Raw genomic sequence first — 16014 nt, 5'->3', positions numbered from 1 at the left:
GAATGCAGGCAGAGTCAGAACAGAGTCATGGTTGGATGAAAGTGCCAACCAAAAGCTATTTAAGGTTATTTAAAGAGTAGTGAGGCCGCTGCACTGAATCAGCCTGGTTCAACTGAGGCTGCCCCATGATGGAAGAAGCAACATTTTTTAAAAAATCAACTAGGTCAGAGGTTGTCCACAGCCCGGTGCTGGTCCATGGCCCAAGTCGGACCAGGCCATAAAGACAGACCTCCCACCCCTCCCGCACACACTCTTCCCCGCAACTGCTTTGCGCACATGCACATGTGCCAGCACTGGTGTGAGCGCTCCCCCACCCCTTCATGCATGCACCCCAGTGCCTGCGCAAGGAGGTGGGCGGGCACGCGCACGCCCATACAGGTGCCCCTAAGCATACGTGAAGGGATGGGTGAGTGCTCACGCCAGTGTGGGCGGGTGGGCGCTCCGCCACCACTTTGCACATGCGCCTGGGAGAGCGCACACACCCACATGCACCTGCAGAGGGTCCCTCCACCTTCCACAGAGGCTCAGCCGGTCCGCGGTCCCAAAACAGTTGGGGACCGCTGAACTAGATAGTACAGATGTGCTTTACCTCTTGAAAGAAATAAAGAAAACTGAGAACTTGCTCAGAAGTCGGAAAAGTCAGGAAGGGAAAGGAGGGGCTTCTATAGGAACAGCTGAAGCACGGTGGTTAGAGATGGGGTTTGTTGGGCATGGAGATTGTCACTGGAGTGAGAAGAACCATCAGCTACACAGACTGTGTTTGTGATCTATATCTTAGGCCCAGTGTATGGAGATGAAGTACAGAAGTTACAGTTTCTGTCTGTTTGGAATGTGCAGCCTTGTACTTACTGCATGCATTTTAAAGACATCAGAGGTGGTGAATGGAAGGATGAGATGGAAGCAGCTCTTCTTTATTTTAAAGAGGTGGACCAAACAGGGTTGTTGTTCAGGCTTGTATGCCACATCAATACAAAGGTCACACCACATGAATCTCTTCCTAACCTTAAGCGATCATATTTTTAGTCCATACTCTGAAGTGATGAACTACTAATAATGTAGTGGTTCATTGCTCTCTGAAACGAATGGCTTGAAATTCCACCACTTCCTTCCCTTTTCAACAGAATCTTTCCAATGTATTTTTCTTTATTTAAACCCCATCTTTCGCCCTGTTGGGAATTCTATGATATGATGTGAAAAATATGAACAATGCTTGTGCAATACAGATTGGTTGTTGCATTTTTAAAAAAGAGCCATGTGACCTTGATACCAGAAAAGCAGCTGCAGAGGTTTTCCATTCCTGCGGCTGTGCATTAGATGCTAGCCATATACCTTGGCCTACCGTTCCACACTCAGCATTGTTGATGCCAAAGTGCATGAATACACATTTTTGCACAGGGGGTGAGGAAATCAAAATGAAATTGCAGTAATTTTCCAAATGGTTTATTTCTGGACAAAAACAACCTGCAGCCAGCCTTCCAATGATACTGTGTGAAAACCAGAGAGAACAAACATGGGTAATCTCGTGGCAAGACAACATAAAACTATTGTGTAAAAACTCTTGCAAAACTTCCAGCGCTATCCCTGCCTTCAGTTCTAATTACAGGTTTTCCATAATGACTGTTTCTGCCCATAAAAAGTAGACTTCAGAGGCTTAATCAAAAGATGACAGAAAACCAAAAACTGGGGTATCTCATCTCCTGTCCTAGGTGCCATGCTAGCCTACCATGCAAAAGAATATCAAGAACTCCTACATTCTCATTAAAAATAAAAAAAAATACAAAGCACGTTTGAATTTGCTACAGTTTCCACAGCAAGACTGTTGTACAAGAGTGATCCCTTTGGCACCCTTTCCCAGATGCCTTAACATTCATATTGTGGCATTTCCACCAGTTTCTCTAAAAAACAAGTGAAAGACATCTAGTAAAGTACATTCTATTTATTTCCATATTAGCATATGGAGGATAAATGTGCTTTTACTCCAAGAGGCAGAAAATTCTGATGTGACTAATGTGACATTCTGCTGCTTCCTTTCCTGTAATTGTGCTGAGAGAGAGAGGTGAAAAGTTATAGAGAAGATGGAGATATTGCTGATTCAGGGTTTTTGAAAAAGGAATCTTTGTAAGCATTTTCAATAAAGCAACAACATTTCATTTCTCAACAATTAAGAGCATCTGCAGAGCAAACAAAAAGTGTATCAGATTAGAAAAGGTGAGGCTTTTAAGACAGCAACTCTATGTCCAGTTTCTTACAAGTCAGCTACAGTCAGCTCAGAGGGACTTGCCACCAACAGCCGTACATTAGTGAGATGGGCATTATTTGACCTTGGGGGCAGAGCAGCCTATTGAAAAAACAGGTCATGCCTTCTTGCAATAACCTCCTTGAAGTGTAAAGTCAATAAATATGGACATCCATAATTTGAGACTGTAACATTACTATATAACCCTCTCAATTTTCAGTGTGGCGAAAAGTATTTGGTTCTGAATACTGTGATTTGTCTGTAATATCAGCTAAAAAAGATTTATCAACAATGCACCAGGTTTACAAAGGTTGATGTAACCTCACAATGTGTTACATCTTCATGATTTAATGTGTGTCACTATTCCAGTATTGGCACAATAGTACAGATCCACATTAGGAACAGATAAATGCAAGTTTAAATCCTCAATGAGGTATAAGGTATCCTCAGTGACCTTGGCTAGCGACTTTATTTCACCCTAACCAATCTAATTTATAGGACTTCCAGGTCAGCATCAACCTGACAGCATGTAACAACAGGCCATCTCAAATGTTTTAAATAAAAATAGAGGGAAGGACACTGTGCAGGCTACCATGAACTCCTTTTGAGAAAAGATGGAATCACTATTTATAGATTGCATGATAAAACATACCTAATGGGTGTTGGGGCACAAAGGAGTAAGAAGACTAACACTCAGATAAGCTATTTTTACTGACAGGCATATCGCAAGTTTTTAAAAATCTTATATTGTTGGCTATGGATCATCTTTGACTACCACATAAAATTTACTATTGTTAATAATATGCTGTTTATGAGTAAAGAATTATATTATATTAATTTGGTATTGAAAATGGAAAAAGTGAAGTTGTTAAAGATTTTGCATGCATATCTTGGTTCAATCATCAAACCAGCCAGTAAAACAGAAGAAGATTACCATAATACCTGCCAATATGGCACAGTAATTTTAATGCCACACTATGAAGGAACTAGAAAAGTTCTTTAAAGGGAAAGGGCATGTGATTGGTGACCAAGGTAAAGATAACCTATACTATAATATTCCTGATTATTATGTATGAATATGAAAGCTAGACAGTGAAGAAAACTGACAAGAAAATTGATAAATGTAAAATCAGGGTGGGTTTGATTTAAATCAAATTAATTTAAATCATAACTTAATTTTTTAAAAATCAAACTTTTTATTTAAATTGTGATTTAAATGAATTTGATTTTTTTTAAAAAATTGATTTTTATTTTGTGCTAGGTCAAATTGTGCCTTAACTCTTTCTAGATGCAGAAATGACTAAACTAAGGTACATAATGAGAACACGGCTCCCTGGAAAAGACAATGATGCTAAGAAAAGTTGAAGGCAGCAGGAAAACAGGAACATCAAACATGAGATAGACTGACTCAGTAAAGGAAGGCATGGCCTTGAGTCTACAAGAGGCATGCAAGACTTTTAAGAACACAGACATTTGGAAATCACAAATTCATATGGTTGCCATGGGACAGAACGGACTTGATGGCACATAACAGTAACAAATAAAATCTGGGAACCAAATACTCCCAAAGGAATGAAAGAATCCCATAGCTAACAAAGACTAATGCTCATTATTGTATAAGCTTTTGAGCTTTGAAACATTCTTGCTAAAATAAACTTGTTAGCTTTAAGGTACTGCATGAATATTGTTTTTAATACAAGAGATCAATTCATCTGAACTCTTTGGAAACAACAGTTTCTTTTTTTCTTTTTTAACAGGATGTGCATAGGAGCAGTAACAGTTGTGGTGTAGTGCCTATTTTATTCTTCCTTCCCATTTAAACAGCAAAGAAGAAAGCAGCTAACTTCTCAGTCGGTGTAATATTCTTGAAATCCAGCAGCAGCTCAACAGACCATTGTTCTGAAGCCTTTTGCGAAGCAGTTGTCCTGTCCCTAAAAAGCCATTTACAAGGAAGCAACAAAGCCTAGCAGTAAGAAAGTGTGTCATTTTAACAATACCAAAGTCTGCAAACGCCTTAGTTACTTTGATTTTGGCAATAGCTCTGTTGAGTATCTCTTGGTAAGGCTTTTCTAAAATTGTGCTGACTGTTTCACAGGCTTCTTTCATCCTTTCTGATATTACAATATTTTTCTCTTCTTCCAGCTGCAAATTGCATAACCATTGTCTCATGTAATCTCACCACTTCATCTTACCAAAGGTGTGTGAGTCTTAAAACTTAACATGCATCCCACTGGAGAGAAAAATACAAAATCACACTCAATGGCTATTAAGAGTACATATGGTTTGTAGGGGAGGGAAGCAAATCCTAGTGTTAAGATGCCATTTTTGAACTCGCAGCTTCACAACAGGTAGAAATGTAACAGATGGAGCTTTTTGTGGAATGGACAAAGTATCCTGCTTAGTCTGCCTTCATATCAAGAGGAGTTATATTTACTTAATTTTTCCTGCTATGCAATGGAAAGACAGTGTGGCGCTTCCCGTAGAAACCTTTTCTATGAGAAATTCTGAGGCAGGATTTCTCAATCTTCCCCTGCTTTTCAGAATTCCCTTTTGGGTATCTATATAGAGCATGCCTTGTGAAGCAAGATGTTTTATCCATTGAAAAACAATTTTTTCTCCCGGCCCTTTCCCCTCATGATACCTCAGAAAACCTTATAGGTATCGTTGGAGAAGCCACACCTTTCCGTATGAGAATTCTGTGAACAAACAAGAGGGGAAGCCAACAGAATGGGGCAGAAATGTCCCCCACCCTGTCAGTAAGGGACACACAGGTCTCTAAGACAGAGAGGAATATTAGTCATTGTTTGTGATTTTACTGTAGAAGCAAAGTTATTAGTACCTCCCTATACATCCATGAATGCCCCACATAAATTTGGATTTCCGGATGAATTAATCCTCTGTTACTACCCCCAGGGCACCATGCTCTAAAACATCCGTTACTGTAAAAGAAACACTGGCAGTAGTATCAAAGACAGACAAAAGAAATTACATATTCACACTTGTTCACATACTGTACATCAGTTTATGGAACTGGATGCTACCAATGGAGGTAGAAGCTGCCACCTTAAATAGCTTTAAGAGCAGGTCAGACAAATTCACAAAGCATGGAGCTGTCAGTGGTTACTAATCAGAGAGAACCAGACCTTCAGTGTTCAGAGGCAGGATGCCTCCGCCAGTTTCGGGGAGGGGGGGCGTGCTCAAAGGGGCTGGAAGTGTGATTTCTTTTGGGCTTCCTGGGTGCATCTGTTTGGCCACCGAAGGGGAGGTGAGGACAGGACGTGGGGCCAGAGGTATGGTCTGTCTGATCCGACAAGGCTCTTCTCACTTTCCAGTAGAGGTGGGGAAATCTGCACCGCAGAACATCAGATCCCCCGCCCTAAGGTTACAGTTTATCCATGTTAAGGAGCGCATATCGATCTCTGCTTTCGCCGCACTATCTGAACCCCACCCCCCACCCTTTATGGAGCCCCTAGAAGCTGTCCTGATTTGATTGAAATCCCCCGTTCACCCGTCCGCCCTCCCACCCACGACCCATTTTCACATCTCCAAAGTAACCGAGAGCAGCACCAGCAGCAGGTTGCGGGGAATTAATGGGTCGTTTGTCCATAAAAAAGTAGCCGTCGCGGGATGAGAGCAAGGGCGTTCGCCTCGGAAGCTCTCTCTCCCTCTCTGTCTCTCTCTCTCGGATCCCAAAGCGCGGGAGCAACATGCCGATGCGGCTGAGAGCAAGCCCTCCACCCGTCTTTCGCAGCCCGAGGCCCGGGCGCGCTCGCCCCGATCCCCTGGAAAGGGACTCCCCGCACCCCAACCCCCGCCCCGCCTCCATCCACCTCTCCGTCCGCCGCCCCAACAGCTCGGCACGCGCTCTCGTGCAAGCGCCGGCGTGCAACTGCTCCGCGCCCAGAAGGTCCCCCCGGAGGGCAGGGAGGGCGCTGCTTACCTAACCCCGGCACGAACGTGTTGAGGAACAAACAGATGACGGCCACCGGGAAGGGCATGTAAGGGATGGCGGCGCGAAGGGGCCCCTTCTTCTCTCGCACTTGCACCACGACGCCGCCTGAGGAAGAGGCGGCGGAGGCGACGGCCCCCCTCGCGGCCTCACCAGCGGCCGGCCCGGCAGAGTCTCCTTCCTTCGCCCCGCGGTCCATGACGCCTGTTGAAGCGGCCGCACCCCGGAGGCTCCCGGCTCGAGTGAGGCGCGGGAGTTCGCGTCTGCCTCGGGAGGCGCCTCCGCTTCTGAAGCGAGAGGCGCTCAATGGAACGCGCGCCCGGGCTCCCGAGGGCGCCGCTTAAAGAGACAACCCCGCGCACGCTCGCCCACCCCGCTTGCTCTCCCTCACTTTATTCTGCTTCTGTCACACGCGCTCCCAGGTTTCTCTCTCCTTTTTTTGGCCCGCGAGACGACGCATGCGCTCTGCCATCCCCTCCAAAAACGCGCAATCTATGCTTCACCTGTATCCATCCGTCCCGGCCCCGCATCCCCCCCTCTCCTCGTCTTATCCCAGAGGCTCTCGCCCTCCTTCCTCCTAAAGGTCAGATTACTGGAAGATTAATTCACCTTTTATGACACACACCCTCCCCAGTTGTTGCTTTTTTAAAAGTAACAGGACAGCCGTGAGGTAAAAAAAAAGGAATGAACGAACTTCTCTCAGGCCAGGGAAAGGTACGGCTCCCAATTAAACCTGGCCCAAGCTCGAAGGAATAGCTAACACTACCAGGTTGGAAAACTTGATTGAGAGTTATAATAGGGGGAAAGGCAAAGTTGTGTATTTAATAATAGCTATGCGCCCTCAAGTCGCCTCTGACTGTCAAAAGCCCCTTTCCAGGCTTTTCTACGTCGCATACTCAGAAATGTTTTATCATTCCCTTCTCATGGGAATCCTCTGGGAGTGTATATTTAAACAGGAAAAATAAGATGTAGGCTGTAACTGTGAAGGAACAACTGGAGTGTTGCTCCAGATCACCAAAATTTAGAAAGCACAGAAATGCAGAAGTGAATCAACTGAGGAGTGTTGGGAAAACAAAGGGGCAGAGTGAGTGGGAGATGATGCCACTTGCCCCACATGCCAAAATAGCTAGTTTTGAATTATTCAATGCACAAATACATAGGGTGGGTAACAGCTGGCTAATAGATTTGAACTACATGAGAGGACGTTTTAGTTTAACATTAGGGATGACATCCAGACTGTAAGTGCTGTTTGACAATGGAATGAATTCTCTTAGAACTGGTGGACTCTGTTTCACTGAACAATTTTAAAAAAGGGGCTCATGGTGGATTTCGGCACAGACAAGGTAGCAGATGTGATGATCTTGGGATCCCTTCCAGCTCTACAATTCCATGAATGCTATGACATCTGTCTTTCTATCTGTGTACCCTGTATCAAGTCCTCAGTGCAAGAAATGATGCTCCTCAAACCAGAAAGTATTTTGGTGTATTTATTTTTTTTCCGCACATCTGGGAATGTCTTCAAAGCAAATTACAGATAAAGGGGAAAAATACAAATACAAATTTTACATTTTTTTTTAAAAAAATGAGATGAATGAGATCAAAATGACAAAATTTGGTCCTTCCCTACTCCATTGGAACTAATTAAGTTGTGGCCTAGAAACAAATTCCATGTTTGTTTCCAAGCCACAACAGAAAAAAAAGGATTTAGCAGGTGACTATAAAAATGTTCCAAAAGAGTCTATTTGCTCTGGACACCACGGCATATGTGCGTTTTGCTGGCACTTTAAAACACAATACTGATAGTTTTTGGCACACCTACACTTTTACATATGATTGCTTTTGGTTCTCTCCCACACAGCCATTGAATTTATTGCATTATACACCCACAAGAATTGTCTCAGGGCATTTTCACATACATTGAATTTCCTACGTAACTCTCTTATCCACTTGAGAAATGTGTACCTCATCTGCATGTGTATGGTGGGTCTGCATATTTCTAGCTCATCTTTCCTACTGAAATCAAGTGCCAACCACAGCTATCCATGGCCACTGAGAAGCTGACAGGATTTATGCAGGATATACAGAATTTCCAGTGATGTCTCCATAAGATGTTCTGCCCAGAAGAAGCAACCCAGTCAATACTAGAGGAGTTGTCTCACACTCTCAAGACAGATGTGCTAGACTCAGCTCTGTTTTTACTTGGAGGCAGTTGACTCACCAAATCCCTGCTGTTTCAGTGGACTTGTTCTAGTGGGACTTACCATTCTAAGTCACAGGATTTCAGTCAGTGTGTTTTTATTTGTCACTAAACTTGTTGAGCCAATTTTGAATACACAGACGAGGATGGAGTCTGTCTGGAGTCACTGGGCTCTGTCCAATGTAGTCATTTCACATTAAAAAAGCTACTTTTGCAGGCAGACAATCCTTCCTCCCTTCTGTAGCCCTTTACCCACAAGACAGCCTGGTGACTGATGTCTTCCACATTCTAGTCTGAACATTAAAGGAGCTGTCTAGGGTGCTGAATATATTTTTGCAGATAGAGTTCAACACCTGGATAGCACCTACATAGTTCAAACTAACATTAGAAGTAGACCCAGCTCCTCCGTGATATAAGATTTACTAGCCTCCACTATCATGCTCTAAAATCTGCCCTTAACACCTGCTTTGTTAGGGTATTAAAAAACCCAGGTGCATTTTGAACCTCGAAATAGCTGTAGGAGATAAAAATCCCAGGGCAACTGAGTACTAAGTATCAGTATTAATCTAGACTTTTAGAATATTCTCTGGGGGAAAGAATCTGTTCCTGAATGAGGTATGCTTATGAACCCCTATAGGGTTGAATTAAATTATACACTTAGCACATCTTTGGCAAAGGTGCTCCTTCATGTGGTGAGAGGTGTCTGTTTCTCATAGCACATCCTTTTCTTCATCTGGCTATCTTGCATTTAGCCATGCTTTGTTTTATAGCTGGCAACTAGAAGCAAAACAGGCTTAAATTGTCAGTTCAATAGCTGAGCCATGCATCTCTGAAGAAATCCTATTTTGAGAAAGATTTTCAGTTAACCACAGAGAATCTACATCTACCTTAGCATCTAGTGTGGCTCTCAGGTTAGTAGACACAAATCAGTGGCTGAAGTTCTGTTGCTTAGTACAATAAGTCACACTAGAGTAAGCCCATTGAATCTTTGGGAATTTGGTGGTCAACTCCTCCATAAAATCACAACTAGAATAGGCCCATTTGAATTAACTTATGTAGTTGTTGACTTGCAAATCCCCATCGATTCAATGGACTTTAGTATGGTGTACTATGCCAAACAACAGGATTTTAGCTGGTCTTTTTATTTGTCACTCAATTGTTGAGATCCTTATGGATACACAAGTGAGGATCAGCAACAGATGCAGGGTTGGTGCAGGGAGAAACTATGGAGCTGGAGCAGGAAGGACCAGCAAATGCTGAAGGGGTTAAGAGTGGCAGCAAGGCGTTCCAGGATAGGGTTGTGTGTGCATGTATCCTTCCTGTTGTTATTCTCAAGTGCAACAAAAGATGAAGTAAGATTCAATGGCATTTTCAGTCGGCTTCTTTACATTTCTCCTTTGAATTGCATGGGTGGAACAGCGTGGTTTTAGTTGTACAGAGAATTTTTAAAATAAATAAATACTGTGTCCCTAGCAGCACAGAACACCATGAGTTCAACATTTAAGGTGTCAAAGTGGTCTAACTGCCCCCAAACACAACATCTCTAATCCAGCCTCAGAGAGTCATAAGCACCTTTAAGGCTTATTACACATGGTACTGTATGGAAACGATTGTCAGTGCTATGGAAGAAAACTCCAATAGAGAGAACCAGTGTGTGTGTGTATTTCTGTGTGTGAATCATCTGTTTGTGCTTTGTAGTTTTGGGGGACATAAGAGTTATACATGGATTTTGAACTACAGGGGGCCTGGCACCCTTAACCCCAGCATTGTTGGTGGGATAAGCGTATATGGAAATGGGAGAAGGCATGATAATTTTGTACTTCACTCTCTGGCAACAAAATTTTGTGGACTGTCTCTATTACAGTGGGGTCTTGACTTGAGAACTTAATCCGTATTGGAAGGCGGTTCTCAAGTCAAAAAGTTCTCAGGTCAAATCTGCATTTCCCATAGGAATGCATTGAGAACCATTTGATCCGTATCTGCTCTTTTCCGTCCATAGAAACTAATGGGAAGCTGCTATTCTGCCTTCGACCACTAGAGGGGGATATTTTGTTTCTTTTTTTTCTTAGGTCAAGAAAGGTTCAGGGAAGGCAGGGAAAATACAGTCCAGGCAGTACCAGGCAGTCTGAAGACTCCCAATCCACTCTCTAAACGCTGGGAGGAGTGAGGAAGCAGACAGGCACCCTTTTCACTGGCCAACAGTTAACTGAAAGTTCACATTTTGCACTTTCCCTGCCTCCCACGTGGTTATTTTTCAGTTCTTAACTCAAATCTAAGTATGTAAGTCAAGTCAATATTTTCCTATGAGAGCGGTTCTTAAGTCAAGACCCCACTGTATTGAGGAGGACCATGGAATTCCTATACATTCAGTTACAATAAATAATATGCTGGGAGTCATAGGGAGATTTGGAGCTTGTTGTCATGAACACACAGCTCTGTTTCTCTTTTTCTTCATCTGCAAGTGATGATGTACAGGTCCTTGAGTACTGCCTGGCATCAATAATGGACTGGACTAGGGCAAAGAAACTGAAACAGAATCCAGATAAGATGGAAATCCTACTGTTGGGAGGATTGTCAGACCAGTTAGAGGGATTTTTACTTGGCCTCGATGAGATTATGCTCCCCCTGAAGGATTGGGTTCACAGTTAGGGCCTAGCTTTCTCGATCGGGGCACAAATATCTACTGTGTCCAAGAGTGCCTTATATCAACTTAGGTTGACTGCCAAGCTGAACCGTTACTTGGATAAGAAATGCCTAACAGTGGTTCATGCTAATTGCTAAAATAGACTACCGTAACACTCTCTGCATAGGTCCACCTTTGAAATCAGTATAGAAAATTCAAAAGGTTCAAAATGCAGCTGCAAGAATGATTACAGGTGCCCAGCAGCACACATATCCCCAGTCTCGATGTGTCTTCATTTACTCTCTGTTAGTTTCTGTGGCCAATTCAAGGTGCTATTAAGCCCATAACAATTTAGGACCTCAACATTTAACAAAAACGTCTCTCCTACAAAATAGCTACCCATCCCACCCACTCCTCACACTTCTTGATGTTAAAAATGGTGACACCAAGGAGGCCAAAAGAGCTGGCACTAGGAACTAAAGGTTCTTCGTCCTAGCCCCTTTCTACCAGAAGAAGCTTCCTACAGAGATTTGGCCTGGTACCGTCCCTCTCAGTTTTTAGGAAGCTAATCAAGACATAAATATATAGAGAAGCCTTCTGTTAGTGTTGAACTTTTGACCTGAGATGTTTAAATGTTAAATGTCTAGTTTGTTTAATTCTATGTAAAGATCGGTTTATTGGTTTAGCTAGTGACCAGATTTTTATTGTATTTTTATTGTGTGTCTTGTACACTGTGGGTTTTGTATTGTATGATTTTATTGTATGTTATGAATTGCCCAGAGAGTGTTTGCACTAATGGAGCAGTATAGAAATGGAAAGAAAGAAAGAAAGAAAGAAAGAAAGAAAGAAAGAAAGAAAGAAAGAAAGAAAGAAAGAAAGAAAGAAAGAAAGAAAGAAAGAAAGAAAGAAAGAAAGAAAGAAAGAAAGAAAGAAAGAAAGAAATAGTAGTGGTATCTCGATATGCACACAGGCTGCATAATGTATTATGTATTATGCAATGAAAAACCTGGGAGGGAGTAGAAAAGAAGAAAAAGACTATACAGAAGTATGTTATTAATGTGCGTATGTCAGCAAGCAGGAAAGAAGGCACTGAAGGCAAACAGCAAAACTAAGAGTGAACAAAAAATGTTCCTCAATATTCAGAATAGTTCAACAGTGTCAAAGGCCATTAGAATTTTTGGTTTTCTCTACTGCCAACAATGTATGAAAGCTATACTATTTGCCCAGACAAAGGAAACATGTTCGACATTGTTGAATAGCAGACATAGCCAGTTGGAGAGGTATACTGTATATATTTTACTTTTCTGGGTTTTGTTGTGTCAAAATTGATTGATGCAATGGATTATCAGTTTGAAGGGAGAGGGAATTTGATTGGTAGATTTAAACATGAAAGCATGCCTGGTCGTTTTACTAAGTGTGCCTTTGTGGCTTTCTTTAATCTCTGATTTTGGACACTTGAAACACAAGCTATCAGTTCCACAAAATATAAAACCTTCTTACAAATACTGGTGATCATAATTCACTCCATAGTGCTACTGAGAAAAAGCTTAATAGAACATGAAGCTGTCTGTTGCTAGAAATGGATTAGTGACAATAATTGTTGCTAAAGGTGTGGGCGATTTTAAAAAAATCAGGGAGAATATTACAACCATTAATCAGAGGACAAAGTGTTGATCTAAGACAAATTTTGCAAATCTTGGGTAACAAGCAACGCAGAATGCATCTGAGGCTTTCTTTCAACTCAAGGCCTTCTTTCTCAAAGCATCTGCTATGAATCCATTTAAATGGTTTGTATAATGGTGAATACTATTATATGCCATATGCGTTGCCTCCGACACATTTCTGGTATCACCTGGCAGGACAAAGTTCCAAATAGAGTAGTCCTAGAACGAGCTGGAATTTTTAGCATATATACATTACTGAAACATCAACGTCTACGTTGGCTTGGGCATGTCGTGAGAATGGCTGATGGTCGGATTCCAAAAAATCTCCTGTATGGAGAATTAGTGTAGGGAAATTGCCCCAGAGGGAGACCACAGCTGCGATACAAGGATATCTGCAAATGGGATCTGAAGGCCTTAGGAATGGATCTCAACAGATGGGAAACCCTGACAGCTGAGCGTTCAGCCTGGAGGCAGGCGGTGCATCATGGCCTCTCCCAATTTGAAGAGACCCTTGTCCAGCAGGCCGAGGCAAAGAGGCAGTCCCGAAAACAGCAAAATCAGGGAACTGGACAGGGGACAGATTGTATTTGTCCTCAGTGTGGAAGGGATTGTCCCTCTCGAATTGGCCTTCTCAGCCACACTAGACACTGTTCCAAGTCCTCCATACAGAGCACGTTACCATAGTCTTTCGAGACTGAAGCATGCCTATGAGAATGGTGAATATGAAAATATTAAAGTTTTAAAGACATTAGAGGTTGTTGTTTAATTATCAGATTAATGTTTGACATTATATCATGACCACTCAATAATTTTATTACACCTTTACATCCTGCCCTGGCATGTAGACTCTCCATGTAGTAGAACAAATCTGAGAGCCTGACTACACCATAAAATATCCCAGAATTTGCTCCACTTATAAAACAGATGAATTTGAATTACTTTTTTGTTTCCTGTATGACAAAAATGCTGTTTTGAATCCATCCAGTACTCTTTGCTTACAAAACGGCTTTTTGCCTGTTGGATTCTACTTTTTTATTGTTGGAAGTATTCAAAAGGGCATCTCTCTCTCTCTCTGGATATATGTAAAGATGGGGTGGGGGCGTCTGTAAAGGAGGAGGCGATGAGAAGACCAGAAGGCAAAGTGCCAGCCATGAGGAAAGAGAGGGAGCATGGGGGGGGGCAATGAAAGAGAGGGAAGAGTGTGTTTTGTGCACATGAGGGATAAAAAGAGTGAGAGAGAAGTGAAGTCACCCTAGCACTTGGTGCTTTTGCTGACTTTATCGTATAGGGAGGGGCTGCGTTTTGTTTGCCTAATGCATGTGTATATGTGGATAACATCTGTGCATGTGTTTCTGTCTAAGGTAGTGCATGTGGAGTGGAGCTGGATTCATTAAGTGCAGGAGTCAATTGGCAAGAGGAAGAGGAAGAATGAGAATTGGGTGGTGAAACCCAAAAGGAATAAAATAAAAATAAAAAAATCTGGATGATCAGCGAGAGGAGAAAATGCAGGTGGAGGGTGTTTACTGGATCAGCTCTATGTGCATATATAGATACAGATATAGATATAGATAGATATAGATAGATAGGGAATGGAAAAAGCAAGGCAAAATGACACACATTGCCATGGAATGTGTGTATTTAAAAAACAAGCCACTTTACAATGAACCATAAATGGTAAGCTAGACTAGAGGAAAGAAAGAAAGAAGTCGGCCTGTGGGCTGGAACACTAATCACAATGCACCCAGTGTTAACCCTGAACTCTAGAAATCTTCCACAGTCCCTGTGTGAGCACTGATCACAATTTAAAACCCAATACAGGCTTTGAAGCAAAGCAAAGCAAAGCTAAATCCTTTCGATTCAGTGGTTCAGTGCAGTAACACCCCCAGACTAGTGCATGACTTTCTCGGCTATTCATAGCAGAGAATGTGCCACCTGGCGTCCCCAAATTCTGTATGGTAGACACATATTCTTCTGTGAGTTCTTGCATTCTGCTCAGACAATCCATCCATTGTTTCAGTAACAGGTGGATTATGCAGGCAGCAGATTATATGATTTAGACTATTAGAAATTTTATGATATGTCCTAATCCAGTGGGATGGGAGGCACTCATAAACCTGAACCCTGCTTGTCCAGCTCACCAATCCACCCTGGAAATCTCCATGCCAGTTAATGTATGACTGACCTCCGAGACAGTTTCTGGGGTGCATATTTTTTTCTGAATTTGTGTTCATGTAATAAGCAGTGAGGTTCAGCAGCAAAAGTTGGAAATGAATTTAGAGCAATGATTCCCAACTTGGGGTATGTGTACCCCCAGGGGTATACACCAAGACATTAGTGAAACAAATTGAAAAAAGGCAGAAAAAGGCACATATGACAACAGTGTAAACCAAGATACAATTCAAACATGGCGAAATTAATTGAACATTATGACAAGTGGTGGAGAGGGTTTTCTTCATTATTTAACCTCAAGAAATGCAATGTCTCTGCTTTGTTATTTTGACAAATGGAGTGGGGACCCTCCTTAAACAATGTACAGTATTGTGAATACACCACTACAGAGTGCATGCTCGGCAATGGACCCCTCACAAGCTAAGCTTTCAATTCTCTCTGCTTCATAAACCTTCGTCACTCTGGAAGTGGGTTGCCAAGGGGTATGCAAGTGAAAAAAGGTTGGGAATCACTAATTTAGAAGATCCAGATGAGAGAAAAACCCACAGTTTTAATGAGATTAACACAGTCAGTGTGACGTCTAACTCTTCCTGTCCCTCTTGTGACCTGTACAATGATCAGAGTTTGGAAATTTACTTTTGAAATACAATCAGTTAAAGATACAGTTTCACGGCTGAAAAAGTATTTATTTGCCATTATGGTTAGAATTTTTTAAAAGTAGCCCTTTGCTCTCCTGTTTCTTAAAAATAACTAAAATAGTTAGGTATTATTAGTTACAGCATTTCTCTTCCTCTGTTTAGTAAGGCCACAGTCACATAACTTCAAAGGTAATTAAAAGAATGAAGTATAGTGTAGTTGTCAGAGTGCTGAATGCAGAAGAAATTGGGAGAACCCCACTGCAGCATGAAATTCAATGAGTACCCTTGAACTTTTCATTCTTTCTCAGCCTGATATACCTGACCAAGTTGGGGTTGTGAGGAAAGGATAGGGAAGAGGAGAGCTGTGTACACCACCTTGAACTCATTGTGGGAAAGGAGAAATATAAATGTGTTGATTGGGAGAAAGTCAAAATATAAATATAGTAATTAAATAGTAGTGTTACGTATGCCTCTTTAGGATAAGCTATTATGCAACTCAGGATGCAGTCAGATGGCAGGAAAGGCACGCATCTGATCA

At 42.1% G+C, this 16014-nt stretch overlaps 1 protein-coding gene across 1 annotated transcript in view; it reads right to left on the bottom strand.

The window, feature by feature from the left end:
• STUM (stum, mechanosensory transduction mediator homolog) overlaps positions 1-6519 on the bottom strand; it is a 68103-nt gene extending 61584 nt beyond the window's left edge. The window contains exon 1 of the mRNA XM_072990987.2: positions 6177-6519. Within this exon, the coding sequence (XP_072847088.2) occupies positions 6177-6384 (208 nt within the window). The 5' untranslated portion in view covers positions 6385-6519. The remainder of the gene's footprint in view (positions 1-6176) is intronic.
• Between the last annotated feature and the right edge of the window lie 9495 nt (positions 6520-16014).

The sequence above is a fragment of the Pogona vitticeps genome, chromosome 1 (assembly GCF_051106095.1).
Source record: "Pogona vitticeps strain Pit_001003342236 chromosome 1, PviZW2.1, whole genome shotgun sequence".
Taxonomy (NCBI): Eukaryota; Metazoa; Chordata; class Lepidosauria; order Squamata; family Agamidae; genus Pogona; species Pogona vitticeps.
This window is presented reverse-complemented; position numbering and strand designations above follow the sequence as displayed.